We start from the raw sequence: 14913 nt of genomic DNA, 5'->3' as shown, positions 1-14913 counted from the left end.
TCCATTTGCACAACAGCAGGTGAAACTGATTCACAGTCAGTGTTGCTTCCTAACTGGACAGGTTGATTTCACAGAAGTGTGATTGACTTGGAGGTACATTGTGTTATTTAGGTGTTTCCTTTACTTTGTTGAGCAGTGTATGTATATTTCTGTTGAACCACAATTCAAAAGCAACGTCATGATTTTCATTAATGTTTTATTTATTATTACTTTTGACAGTTTCAACTTATTTCAGTGACAGCTGTTTTTTTTTCTTCTGTAGTGGGCGGTTATGAATAAGTTTGAGGACGACTGTAGATCTCCTCGAAGACTAAGCAGTGTTCTGCAGGGAAACCTCGATTCCTCACATTATTGTGTACCCCAAAACCTGCTCAGGAACGACTCAAGGAACACGACAAAGAGCCTGAGGTGTTGACGCTGCCTCCAAACTCTCCAGATTCCAATCTGATCAATCCTCTGTGGGATGTATCTCAAAAAGCCAGATCCACACAGGACCGAAACAACATGCCAGGAGACCCCCAGAGGGATGTAAACAATACAAGGCAGATGGTTTTAATGTTGGTGCTGATTGGTGCACATTTTACAATACTTTTTTTTAAAAGAGTATAGCTGGTTTGATGGCTTTATGTTGTAGAAATCCCCACTGAAAAAAGTTAGACTTTCTCCCAGAAATGGAAACACAATGGTCACATCTGTGTAATAAATAAATAAAAAACATTTCCTCAAAGAAGAATAATTGGAAACAAATGCTGTCTGCTCTAATGTCTAATGACAAACACTGGTTTCATGTTTGTTGCTGCTAATTTGTTCTTATCATTGTTAAACACCTTTTCACTGAGTGCAGCACTACATAATGTCAGGGTGTTTTGAAAAATAATCCCATTAATCGTGTTTATTTGTCACTTTTTTATGGTAAAGAAAAGTAGATCAAGTCTGTGTTTGGTGTGAGCCTCCAAAGCAGTACAAGTTCTCCTTAGCATATTTCATTCTTATGATTCGGCTGTATGTTTGGGATCACTGTCATACTAAAGAATAAATTTAGGACCCTTAAGGAGTCTCCCTAATGGCACTGCATGATGGATCTAAATGTCTAAAGTAGTTAAGTTTTGCCCAGTATTGTATCTCTAGGGGAACTGTAATATGCAGACATACATACACATACATCTGCACAGAGTAATTCTGGCATCCTTGAAAGAGTTTTTAGCAGGCAACGAAGGAAAACCAGTCAATTTAGTTTTTCAAATAGTCAAAAAATAGTAGGAAAATGCATTGATTTCTGTCAAATATGGGAACATGGACTCAGGCCTTTACTGTATGCAGATCATACATTCTTACTGTTGCGCAAACGACCATTCTGAGTCAAGAGAAAATCCTGACTTATCTGTCACCTGTAGTTGACTGAAGCCATAAAATTCCCTGATAGAACCCTCCTCATTGAGTCTGATGGCAGTCAGTCAGAGCAGCACACACCAGCCTTTTGTTTCTCTCTTTTGTGTGCAGGCTGTGGGTCAATATTATGCCATTTAGCAGCTTGTTTCCAGAACTCTACAAGGTCAGTTTTTATCCGTACAGACTTTAAGAGCCTGTGCAAGAGCTTCAACTAAGTCCACTATAAATAATACATCCATCCATTCTCTATACACCGCTTAATCCTCATTAGGGTCACGGGGGGCTGGAGCCTAATAAATAATACACACTTTAAATCATAAAAACATGAACAAAGTCTGTCTTTATTTACACATAAGAGATATTTTTATGCTGCCTATACATATTTCAGTGAAAACAATATAAAATCTTTTAATTGCAACAAAATCAGTGCAGACATTTTCTGGTTGGCCAGAACTACTTGGTGGTATGTGGCTGCCATGTTAGAATGCATCCGTATGGGAACAGCAGCTGTAGAGAAATAATTCTGTAAAAATGTTCTGCAAGAAAAGAAGTAGTTACTGGAAGTGAACCCAATTCAAAGCATTTGTGTTTATCCCTCTAACAAGCTTCACTACTGGTTTAGTGTGGTGGGCAGACTGGGCCACCACTGGCTCTGCCTGTGGTCCAGATGTTGGCGATGTGCCTCTGCTTCTTTTAGAGGACAAACAATATAACATTCCCTCAGCTGATGACAATGTTTTATTTAGCTCAAACCCTGCATACCACTCAGTGTTGAACCTGCAATTCAGTTGTCTGTCTGGGAAGATTGATTACTGGAAGACAGTGTGAGTCTGGGAAATCAAGTGTTGGTGCATGTCTTTTGAGCAAATGTTTATTATTTGTATCACATAAAGTGCAGCTACAAATGCACCAATAACTAATTTATAATTTGCTAATAAATTGATTTTGCTTCAGATACTTTGCGTTAATTTTCCTGAATATAAGGGGTATAATCATTGAAAAGAATTTTTCACAATCTGGCAATCTATAACTTGCTAACAAGGCTTATTTTTTCCAGTTTTAATCAACTATATCAACTATTTATTACCATTAATAACGTCATAACATGTACATCCTTAATAAAGGGAACCTTAAAGGAAGGCAACAAGGTAGGTGCCAAGACAATGAACAAACAATGCAACTTCAAATCCTGAATCCCCGAAACCTGAACCACTGCATACATTATGTTATATACCTGTTCATGTTTTTTTTTTTTTTTAATCTCCTGCACAGTTATCCACCTACCTAGTGTATACAAGTGTCAACAACCCTGCATCATCAGAATCTACACTAAACTTCTGGTTTGCTTTAACCCTCTTATTACCTTCAGTTTTACTAATATCTTTTATCCTTGGGTTCAGTTTGACCCCAGCAATTTAAACCTTCAGAAAATATCATGATTAAAATTGTTACCCAAGGTTATGTGTAAATAGATCTTTAAATAAAACTGAAAAAATGTGTTCAGTCATTTGTTAAACATTGATTTGAGTCAAATTGACCCCAAAAATAATAGGAGGGTTACACAGGCACTTTTACAAATATCTATAGTCTATTTTCCTTTCTTTAACCTGCTACTCGTTCGAAGTTATATGATTTTTGTGTATGTAAATGAGAGCAAAGAAAAAAAAACTGTAGTTACAGGTCTTGTTTGTGTACACACGTAAAGCTGATTTGACATTTTATAGTGCTTCATTTGTTAGCTAGATGGATGTAATATACAGTCATGTTCTTTCAAACAGTAATTTATTAACTCCTGAGGAACCAGTGAAGCGCAGCTCATCCTAGCGGTTGTTTTTCTGCTAACTCTGGGCGGATCTCCTGCCCTGGGCGGAATGTGGAGGTGCCTCATGCCTCCGCAGGCTGAGAGCAGCAGTGTTGTTCTTGAACGCAGCTCGCTCCGTGTTTGTGCAGCGTTCAGAGCTGAGCGACGTTTGTGTCATCGGTGCATCTTGAAGAACATCAACAACCACTGAAGTGAGTACTGCGGTTTGAATGAGGAGACGGGAACTGAAATGTCGGGGTTTTTTCTGTTTACGAATATAAATAAAAGCTGGTCGGACCCGGTGAATCAGAGCGTCATGTCTGCTAACTTGTTAGCTTAGTTAGCCAATTTAGGCTAAATTAATGACTTAAGCTAGCTTGCATGTGTTCTTTAAACATTAACCAAGCCTTTCAGTCAAAAGTGTAACTGGTTGTCTGTGTTAAATGTGTCTGCAGTGATGCCGCCTCAGTAACCTGTGATTTTAGGTCATTTATAGGTGTGATTTTTCCCTCGTTTCTGTCAGATGGTATCTCTGTGGTTTAGCTAATGTTGACACATCCTGTAAAGGTAAAACACCGAGAGAGCACTGAGCTACAGAGAGCACATATACTGAGCTTTATAGAGTCATCACTGAAGGTCACACAGTTCTCCAAACTAGCTTTTCAGAAATACATCTATGGTCACTGTCAAAAAAAAAAAGGCAGGTAAATAATTAATTTACAGTTGAGAGAGCTTGCATCTTTTTAACAGCTGGGGATGTGTTTCTTATGTTTGTTATAGTGAGGAAAATGTTGTTTTACACGTAGAAAGTTCATATATACTGATCAGACGTGTAAACAGCATGCAGATGATCTTATTTTCTCACTTTGAAAAAAAAGTAAAGCCTTTCATTTCTGGACCATTGAGTTTAATCCACACACCTTGGTCAGGTGTGGCTTTAAATCACAATGATCAGACAGTGTGACCAGCACACAGACCCTCCTTTGACCAGTGACTACACATTAAACTACAGCTTTATTCAAATGACACGATGCCACAGGTAGCAAGAGAAAGACAAGAACTGGATGTTGACATGCTGGATGTTGACATGTCAGTTAGAGCCGTAGTCATGTACTTCAGTGTCCACAACTCCATCATTTGTCGGCTAAGAAATGATGATCTATGATCCCAAAAATGTCCCCCAACGTCTCCAAGCCCATCAGAAATAGTGGGACAAGACTCGACAAGTAGCATCAACCACCTCATTAACTCAATGTGAAGCATATCAGTGAGTTATTACTGACTTGTAATTTCTCATCTATAACCCCACTCTCTGTTGTTCTTGGTGTTTTCATGACATCCATTCTGTTGTTGAGATGCCGTGTGTTAAAGCAACACATGCTTATTTCATTATGTTTAAAGGAATGGATAGAATTTAATAAAATAACACATGCTGCATTTATATTTCCATTCAGTATGCTTACTTGAAGTGGGCTTTACCACAAACAACAGGTTGCATATCTCCTCATTTTTAAATTCATGATTTAAATGAACAACGGTGAAGTAAATGCAACAGCTAGAGCCATGTTATGGGGACTACAGAGCCCCTGGAGGTAGGAGCACTTTTGTTTTTCCCTGTTATCAGTATGAACAGTTAGTGTGTCTGTCCTGTTATCACACACTGGCAGTTTAAAGAAATGTTCTGTAGATGCTGCAGACAAGAAAAATAATGTGACACTTCATAGGATGTATTTATTGTTTATTACTCCTTTCACAAGGCAGAGCTGCCACAGTAATACAATGTGAATGCAGCTGCTTCACCTGGTTATCATGAGTAAAGCTGTGGATAAGTTCGAATCTGCTGGGCCATAAATGTGTCCAGCTGAACGATTTCAACCCACTGTGCTTTTATCAGACACCACAGATGTGTTTCTATTACACCGCAGGAGCTGCATGTTTGTGGTCGACACAGATGCTGATTATTAGTGACCAGGAGACAATATTTGGAACACATATATATATATATATATATTTGCAGTTAAAATAAAACCTTAGAGTCAAACTGTAGAATGCTTGTGTATATTTTACACATGTTTACTAAAAAGAGAACTTTTTATCATTTATCTTTCAGTGTTGATAGTCAGAATGTGCTGTAGACGAGACATTGCTCCAGACCGCAAGAGGACTACAGATAGAGAGATGCTGCTGAATCAGAGCCAAAGTAGCACCTTTTTTTTTAGAATACAGATAAAACAATGCTGACAATTAGCTCTGATAATCACTCAACCCTTACTGCATGCAGCTAGTGTTATACTCATGATTAAAAAACTGTGCCGCAGACTGAATCAAAACAGCCATAGCTGCAACCACAAGCACAGTCAGCAGTTAGAGAGCTGGGTGAAGTGGCTCCTCTGGTTTTATAGCTAATTGGAATGGTGCAGACGTGCCAGATCAGCTGTAGCTGAGAGTGCATCCACCCACGCTGTGCTTCCAACCTAATTATTTCACATCCAAATTCTGATCATACAGATCAGCCTGTCTCTGTAGATCAGAGGGAAGGCAGAACTTTAAGAAGTTATTGCAAGATATGTATTCTATCCATTATTGTCTATTTGAATCAAAAGGCCTCAGTGTGGTTCCATTACAGCAGGGGTGTCCAATCCTGGTCCTCGAGAGCCCCTGTCCAGCAAGTTTTAGATGTTTCCCTCTTCCAACACACCTGATTCACATGATCAGGGTTGTTATCAGGCTTCTGCAGAGCTTGATGATGAGCTGATCATTTGAATCAGGTGTGTTGGAAGAAGGAAACATCTACAACATGCTGGATAGGGGCTCTCGAGGACCAGGATTGGGCACCCCTGCATTATAGTATCTGGGTATTGTCCTGTATAAGAACTCTGCCTGCTTCTGTGATTGCTGTACACTTGTATTATTGTTCTGTGATCAATTTTAATATCAGGTGTGTGGTGTTAACCAGGTTTAAAACAATGATTGTATAATATAATGAAATTCATTCAAAGTGAGACTTTTTTTTGCTAATGTGAATTTTACCAGCGTAAGTTCTACTGAAGTGGCCTGAGGTCGTTGCATTAGTAACATATGACTCAACTGCTGGACATCATCATGCTTACTGTAAGAAGAAAAGTTGTTTCTCAGCGTAGAAACGTAGTGGGAGTCAGTAGCAGAACTAGTGGGACATTATTGTGGTCATTCTTTAAAGAGCTGGCTCAGTGAAAGCTCCTTCAAGATAACACCGAGTAATCTTAATGGTCCCAGCAGACGGTGATAAGACACATAATCAACTGATAAAGCCGAGCTACCTGTCGTTTTATTAGTGGCCTGTTAGAAATGCTTTTTTTCTTTGTTGTTTGTGCTTCTAATTTTGGCCTGATTGTGAAATTAGCAGATAAAATCTATAATCTTTAGTTATTCTAGTCAGTCAGTCAGTCAGTCAGAGATCTTTCCTAATGAAGCCGCCCAGCACAAACAGGCTGGAGTCATTACCACAGGCGTTACACAAGGAGTTGGTCATTACTGAGTCATAACCTGTGCTTTTATTGTTTAAATGTCAACCCACCGAAGATAAGGTCCTGTTCTTTTCTTTTTTTCGATTGAGTGAGATATGTTTGATTTTCTTTCCTTACTGGATGCTGGACAAGTTGTCTCTGTTTACTGAAATGGACTTGGACATCATTCACAGGCGTCAGCTGAAACTGGGGCCTCCTCCTCCTCTGCCCTGCTCACTCCCCCTCTGCTGGTTGGCTCCTTTTAAAGTGTGAAGTCACAGCTGGTTGGTTGGTTAGTTGAGGAGGAGTTGAAGGGTTTAAAGGTTCCCTCAGTCATCAAACACATTTTCTGTAAAGGTAGAGAAAGTTTGGTGAGCAATGCAGCAACAGCAAATTGTGCAAACTCTGAGACAGTATGTCTGTGTTAACCAGTCGTCGCACATTTCACATTACATGTAGGAGGGCTGTTACTGGGCTTTGCAAGCTCAGCTTATTTCTTTGATGCTCATTTTAAAGAATTATTTCCAGAAGCACTTGTGACTGCTGAAAGCTCCAACGTTCAATCTGGATGGAAAGCTGCTAGAAAAAAATGTCGTTAGTGTTTTCTGTGACGCACTGACTGCTCTAAATAAACTGATGCTTGTCTTAATTCAGGCTAGCAGACTAATTACAGAAGGATGATCAATCTACTAGCCTTTGTAGCCTGCTAGTATAAATCTTTATGATTAAAGATCTGTTTTACATCATTGTTCACTTTGAGCTCACCAGGGTATTTGTGTAGTATTTTAAATCTAAAGAAGATGTTTTGTCTGTTCTTTCTTTTTTTTCTCAACTTGATTTCTTTCCAGAACATCAATGCGATGCTGCTTTTCAGACGCTGCCACAGCCTAACTCGACTTGGCCCTCTCAACACTCAAAGGTATGCTACTGTAACAAAAAGGTGATTTGTCGTTGGTATTGTTCTGGGTAATTAATTTTGCTGTCTCATATTTGTATTTGACGTGCCTTCGACAAAGTAGTTTATAACAGTGGAGCCTGAGCTCCACCTTTTGCCGACCTTATATTTTACACTGGATCTGCACTGTGGCTCAGGGGTTAGCACCGTTGCCTCACAGATCCCCGGTTCACGTCCCGGTTAGGGCGCCTGGGATCTTTCTGTGTTTAGTTTGCATGTTCTCCCTGTGCAGCGTGGGTTCTCTCCGGGTTCTCCGGCTTCCTCCCACACAGTCCAAAAACATGTTGAGGTTAATTGGTGATTCTAAATTGTCCGTAGGTGTGAATGTGAGTGTGCTTGGTTGTCTGTCTCTAAGTGTAGCCCTGTGATAGACTGGTGACCTGTCCAGGGTGTCCCCTGCCTTCACCCTAAGTCAGCTGGGATAGACTCCAGCCCCCCCGTGACCCTAGTGAGGATTGAGCGGTGTATAGATAATGGATGGATGGATATTTTACACTTTTTGAATACACCAAAGTGATGTAGTTAGTCTTAAGCATGCCGTTGTACTCAGTATTCTGTGAGATCAGCTTTATCTGTGTAAGAGTCACATTTTTTTGGTCTCCTAGGCATCAGGTGGCACCTGCTGTGGTATCGTGTGCAGTTCGTCTCTGCAGCAGCAGCAGCAGCAGCGAGGACCACAGATCGCACCAGCATGTCCACAGCGTCAGCTGGAAACATGGCTTGGCAGGGCTGCTGGCTGGTACAGGGGCTGTCCTGGCTTATGGCCTGCACCATCACAAGGTTAGGAAGAGATAAGATCTGTCAAGACAGTCAGTTTTTCATTTACTTTGTGTACGAGGGTAAAATTATGTCAATGTTTAATAACTGCTGTGCAACTTAAAAAGAAAGTGGAAATCCTACACATTTACAGTCAGAAAATGTGAACTTTCCAGACCATGAGTACATTTCTCCTCCATAAATATGTGAATAATTAACAAGACGAGGCTGCCGAGTGTCGGTTTCAAGAGCTTCTGCTGTCACAGTAGAAGGACTTATATGAATCATGTTTGTTTCAAAAGCTCTTGCTGTCTGGTCTGTTGTGTTTTGTTTTGTTTATTCACAACTATTGAGCTTTTCAAAGGAAAAAAAATAAATCCTTCACTGCTCAGGAACACGCAGGCCCATGACAAACAGAGGCCATGTGGCTGACCAACGTGTTGTTTGCACAGTTAGGACTAAGGCCTCTAGTTGCACAGTTGTGTGGTTTGGTAGTACGAGCTGGTGAAAGACCGAAACTATAGGCTTAAATGTAAAATTAGTTTTTGAGTGTTTATGTTTTCTGCTCGAAAGTGGCAGGGAATATGTTTTTATTGCAAGTGCTGTGCAATTTTATTAGTGTACATGTCTACTGACTAAAAAAAGCAAAACAACAAAATGTGGATTCCTTGCTGACTGATTAATTAATTCAAGCCTTTTCATATTGTTGCTGTTTTAATGGCTCACAACAATGATGTTGCCTCTGATCCTGTGCAGGCTGAGCGGGCAGACATTGGAGTGCAGACTATAGAGAAGAGCTCCTCTCTTCCCGTCTTCAGCCAAGAGGAAGTTACAAAACACCGTTCCCTGGAAAATGGCATCTGGGTCACTTACAAAGGCGGCGTCTACGACATCACTGAGTTTGTGGCCATGCACCCTGGAGGAGATAAAATCTTGTTGGCAGCAGGTGGTGCCCTTGAACCATTTTGGGCGCTGTATGCTGTACACAACCAGGAACATGTCCTGGAAATCCTCTCGGAATATAAGGTGGGACACCTGTTTGTTGTTGATGATTGAGAACTAAACTGAAAACAAATGTAAGGCTTAAAATGTATTTCTATAGTGACAACGAGCACTTTAAGTTTGTTTATGTAGTTAAAAAAAAAAAAAAAAAGTTTTTACTATAAAATGAGTGCAAACCATGAAGTAGGTGTAGAATATTAACAGTGGAGCCACTCAGAGAAAGATTTGTTTTCAGTAGATAATCATTTGGGTGGAACAAGTTCCATCAAACAACACAGCTGGTGCAGAACACTGAACAATGTAGCTTATGTGTAGACGTTTGCATTTGAACCATTCAGCAGACCTTAAGTGCAAACCATCGCTGACTTCCATTTGACATGTAACAATAGCAAACTCAGTTGGTTACAAAAATCCATCAGAGATTAAAGGCAGAGTCTCCGGTTCAACTTTGACCGCCTGTGCTTGCTATAATTCTGCTGTAAGTCAATCTGACTAAACGGTCGGCTGGTTTACAGCCTGTGTCATCACCTGACTGTTGCTGTTTAGTGCTCAGAAAATGCTTTGGTGAGTAAAAGTTTAGATAGCTGATAAAATCAGTGACTAAAGCTATAAAAATAAATCTCAAGTGACAATATGCAGTAGTTTCTTTGAGATTGTTTAACTTAACACTTCAGGCATAATATGTTAAAACACCCCCTTGAGCATTTATTAACCGTACAGATCCATGAAAGAAAGTTAGTTGTGTCTTTGACAAAAAGGGATTTATGTGAAACCGTGTCATTGGAGAGGTTTAGCTGGGGATCAGCTAAGTTTGTCCTTAAATGAACTGAACTTGTCGTTCATGCTGTTCATCCTGCAGCTGGTCACTGCAGACACATATGAAAAGGTCTACTGCGTACTGTACACTGAGGAAAAACTGACTGCTGTAGGCTGAATGCTGGCACTCCCTCAAGTGGTGAGAGAGAAAAAGTGTGTTTTCACCTATCAGTCCCATGTGGCGTAATAAAACCTTTGTGTTTGTGGTTAATGAAGGTTGGTGAGCTGAGCCTAGAGGACCTAAAGAAGCAGCAGGCTGTTAAATCATCTGACCCCTACTCCTCTGACCCAGAACGTCACCCTGTCCTGCACATCAACAACCTGAAGCCCTTCAATGCTGAGCCGCCTCCTGAAATCCTCTCTGACAGCTACATCACGCCCTCCGCCTTCTTCTTCAAAAGAAACCACCTGCCCGTTCCTCAGGTGGACCCGGCCTCATATCAGCTGCATGTGGAGGGTCTGCCTGGAGGAACTCTGACGCTGTCTTTAGAAGACTTGAAGACACGATTCCCCAAGCACACCATCACTGCTACACTGCAGTGTGCAGGTAACCGCCGTAGTGAAATGAATAAGGTGAAGCAGGTGAAAGGACTGAACTGGGGCATAGCTGCCATCAGTAACGCCACATGGAGCGGCGCTCTGCTCAGGGATGTGCTGCTGGCCGCTGGTTACAAGCCAGATGTGGCCCAGTGGGCACGCCATGTTCAGTTTGAAGGACTGGATACAGATGTGACGGGGACTACGTACGGTGCTTCAATCCCTCTAAACAAGGCAGTCAGCGAGGAAGGTGATGTGCTTCTGGCATACCAAATGAACGGCGAGGATATTCCCCCCGACCACGGCTTCCCCGTCCGGGTGGTGGTACCAGGCACCGTGGGCGCACGCAATGTGAAGTGGCTGGGTAAGATCGTAGTGAGTGCAGACGAGAGCAGCAGCCACTGGCAGCAGAACGACTACAAAGGTTTCTCTCCCGGGACGGACTGGGACACAGTGGACTTCAAATCCGCTCCAGCCATCCAGGAGCTGCCTATCCAGTCTGCTATCACCACGCCGGCAGACAGCGCCGAGATCGATCGCAGCGAGGAAACACTGACGGTGAAGGGCTACGCGTGGAGCGGCGGCGGCAGAGAGGTGGTACGTGTAGATGTCTCTCTGGACGGAGGAAAGACGTGGCAGGTGGCCCAGCTGAGGAGCGGTGACAAGGGACAAGCCCCCGAACCGTCACCTCCGACGGGACGAGCCTGGGCCTGGAAGCTGTGGGAGATAACGGCCCCTCTTCCTCCCGATGCTCGAGAGCTGGAGATCGTTTGCAAAGCAGTTGACAACAGTTACAACATGCAGCCGGACACGGTTCCTCCAATCTGGAATCTGAGAGGCGTGCTGAGCAACGCCTGGCACAGAGTGACGGTGAAGATCAGAGAGGATGAGAGTGAGGAATAGACTCAGTGGCTGAATCCACTTTTAGAATTCAAAGAGGTTTTACATCTAACAGAGTCATCACAGAGTGGACTATATTTTAAGTGTGTTTCTTGGACTCAGCAGAAAAAAAAAACACAGGAAAAAGGAAATGAAACAGTTTTATAAACAGATATTTTGAAGTATTTTTGTCACTCAGCCTTTAAAGTATTTATACAATCATGTTGCCTGTGAGATTTGAAAGATTCGCAGCAGTTCATCCTTAGGAGGAAGCTAAAAAGGCTGCAAATGACAACAACCAAAACATTTCTGTTATATTTAGTAATGCGTTATGCTCAGTCTTAACTGAAAATGTGGTTCAGTTGTGTCATTGTGAAGTCTTTATGGAAAACATTTATTTTTGTAATCAGTGAGTATGTTGAAAAGGGTTGAATTAATTTTATGATTAACATGGGACATAATTTATAACACTGATTTTATATAATTATTTTAAATCTAATAGGAATGTAGAGGAGAGGTACGTTTAACATAGAGTTATTGTTTTAAATCAAGAGAGCGTTCACTGTACTGAACACAACAGCTGGCTGCTGGAGCGTAGGATCAAGCTGGAATATTTAAAACATAGGAGTGTTGCTTCATCTGCTGCTTTATTTTTGCTCATCAATAACCTCTGCAGGTGAGATGCTAATAATATGGCTTTTTAATGAAGAATTTCAAGTAATTTAAAGGAGATTTAGCAGCAGTAACTGTCAGTAGATCTGCCCTTCACTGTTTCAGCGGCGATATGAAGTGAAGATCTAACTGAAGTCCAGCTGTGTTTATGCTGCAACACTACAGCACATTGCACAAGTCTGAGCTCTGCTTGACCACAGTTCTGACCTGTTCTGTCTCCGTGCTCTGGCATTTAGTGTAAGGAGAGGCCAGAACGAAGCAGGCATATAGAGAAAAGTGGCAGGAGCTAACTTGATTTATCTGTAAGACCAGAAAAACAACAGCAGCACAAGTTTGAACCTAATTATTCACCTTTTTAATTTTTTTTGTTTGTTTGTTTGTTTTAAAAACCGGAGTAACTGCAGAGCTTTTCCAAAAAGGAGCCTGCTTTCATGGTCAAAGAAATATGCAGTCAGACCACTGTTAAATTATTCAAGTCATATTGGCGATTCCTGTCATGTCAGCAACACCTATGATATGCACATGGATTACACTACATATTCTGAATGTGTGGTTACTGTAAAATTTCCGTTAGTGTTGATGATGAATAAAGACCTCTAATTTTACACTCACTTACTTCTGCTGATTCAGTTGCTTCTTAGTGCTAAAACTGTTCCGTGTCATGCAGCACGTCTTAGATTAGCTCTTGTTTTGTCATCAGATAACTGGAGTCCAGACTGGCAAACAAATGTAATCAGATTGTTTCTCTTAAAGATTTATTTTAAAGGACAGACTAAAATATTACTTATAAACATACTCTAAGTTTATTATTGTCAAAATCATACCCAGCTTTTTTGCATTAATTAGAACAACAAAAGAATATAATAGAAATAATATTGTTTTACTTGCATATATGCACAACACAGCTACATATCACAATGTGTGTATCATTTTTATTTTCCCACTTTTGCACCTTTGAAACAAGAAAACTTCAGAATTTTCACAACTTCTCATCTTAAGCAATGTGGGGTTTTTTTAAACTTGGTTCTCTTAAGAACATTGAAAAGCCAAATTAGGTCATTTAAAAGTTTACACTCACATGTATCTGTTTCATGTTTTTTAAGCAGCTTAACATAAAAAATGAAAACATTTGGGACTTTTTGACTAAAATATGCAGAAATCAAGTTTCACCTGCAAAGATATGCTCTGTCCTACTCTTTCCAAGAATTTGTAGTGACATGTTGTATCCTGCATGTTGTTTTCTTGGCTTTGGCAAGCTTCTTCAACTTGTAAAACTGTATTAAGCTATTACCTGAAGTCTGGCTGTAATACTAATACATTCAGGTTTCCAAGTATCTTGTTTTGTGAGTTTCGTTCGTGACTCCCGAATGTGGTCACAGCGGAAACAGGATATGAAAGGACTGCAAGAGCCTGCTGGAGAATGCTGGGTGAAGAGGAAGAAGGGAAGAAAGTTTATTGTAACAGATGTTATGGCAAGATAAAACTAATAAGATACCCAGTAAACTATAAAACAAACTTTATATCCATGTAAAAGATAATAAACCTTGATTGAACCCACATTCCATAGTTTGGTGTTTTCTTATTGCATTAATGAACTAGGCATCATGATGTTGTCGTGATGATGAGCAACCTGACCTCTAGTCCTGGGGATTAAGTCCAGATCATCTCCTGCATGTTGTTTACTCAAACCGGAAGATGCTGAAGTATACAGATGTCTTTCTTCAATAAAACTAGATTTATTTCACCATTTTCTAGGATTCATCTGTCTCTGAATCACACATGACTAAAGTTGGAGTAAGCAGAACTGCGTCAAACAGATAAAGACAACACATTTATATGGTTATGCAGTTGACCCAGACTCAGAGAATTGATGTATTCTGTTTGATTTCAAGTCAAGTCAGTGTATTTATATAACACATTAAATACAGATGTTGAGCCAAAGTGTTTTCCAGTAGAGAAATAAGACTGATGCTAGAAGTTCAAAGACCCTCCATTACTATATATAACACAAATGTATCTGACCAACTTAAATGTTAAAGCTGGGAACCTGTAATAATACATACTATACGAAGTTACCTGATTAAAAATGAATGTTAAAATTTTACAAAATTATACAGAAAACTCAGCGAATCCAGAGATACCCCATGAGGCAAGGAAGAAGCCAAGGGGTGGCCTCACCTTACAACCAATAGTGAATCCCCTTAGAGGGTTCTATCTTAAGCCTGATGTCATTTAAATTCTAACTTCAGCAAGTTTAAAAGCTTTACTGCTACCAACTTTTTCAGGATTTTTTTTTCATCAGTTGAGGGTTGCATTAAAAGGCATATATATGAATCCTCATGGTGTACGAATGATAGAAGAATTTGGCCTACAGCGATTTCCCAACCGGAAAAAACAGAAAGTTTAATGAGGAATGCTCTTCTGTGGCAGCTCAATGTGAGTCATGTTCTAATCCTCGCTATCCTATAAAAATGGATTCATCACTGCTTTTAATGAAGCGCTAAGCAACAGGGGAGAGGGGAAAAAACACTTTTTAACAAGAAGAAACCTCCAACAGAACCAGGCTCAGGGAGGGAGGCCATCTGCCTCGACTGGTTGGGGTGAGACAAACAGACAGATAA

The 14913-nt window shown here is 40.5% G+C and overlaps 1 protein-coding gene across 2 annotated transcripts; it reads left to right on the top strand.

Annotated features, from left to right (window-relative positions):
• The first annotated feature begins 3323 nt into the window (after positions 1–3323).
• suox (sulfite oxidase) lies at positions 3324–13851 on the top strand. 2 transcript variants are annotated; one of them, XM_008306956.1, is made up of 5 exons: positions 3324–3402; positions 7524–7594; positions 8236–8410; positions 9143–9412; positions 10421–13851. In XM_008306956.1, the coding sequence occupies exons 2-5, from the start codon at positions 7536–7538 to the stop codon at positions 11642–11644; spliced, it is 1728 nt and encodes a 575-aa protein (XP_008305178.1). In that variant the 5' UTR covers positions 3324–3402; positions 7524–7535; the 3' UTR covers positions 11645–13851. The 2 variants fall into 2 exon arrangements, with proteins under 2 accessions (XP_008305178.1, XP_008305177.1); XM_008306955.1 differs by lacking the exon at positions 3324–3402 and having other exon boundaries at positions 7443–7594.
• The last annotated feature ends 1062 nt before the right edge of the window (positions 13852–14913 follow it).

This window comes from Stegastes partitus, unplaced genomic scaffold (assembly GCF_000690725.1).
Source record: "Stegastes partitus isolate 25-593 unplaced genomic scaffold, Stegastes_partitus-1.0.2 Scaffold51, whole genome shotgun sequence".
Lineage (NCBI taxonomy): Eukaryota > Metazoa > Chordata > Actinopteri > Pomacentridae > Stegastes > Stegastes partitus.
This window is presented reverse-complemented; position numbering and strand designations above follow the sequence as displayed.

Bases quoted from the DNA above. Each gene is read 5' to 3' on its own strand.
- suox (XM_008306955.1), top strand. From the start codon at position 7,476: ATGTTTTGTCTGTTCTTTCTTTTTTTTCTCAACTTGATTTCTTTCCAG. The intron at 7,595-8,235 runs GTATGCTACTGT...TTGGTCTCCTAG, and splicing joins GGCCCTCTCAACACTCAAAG to GCATCAGGTGGCACCTGCTG. The intron at 9,413-10,420 runs GTGGGACACCTG...TGGTTAATGAAG, and splicing joins AAATCCTCTCGGAATATAAG to GTTGGTGAGCTGAGCCTAGA.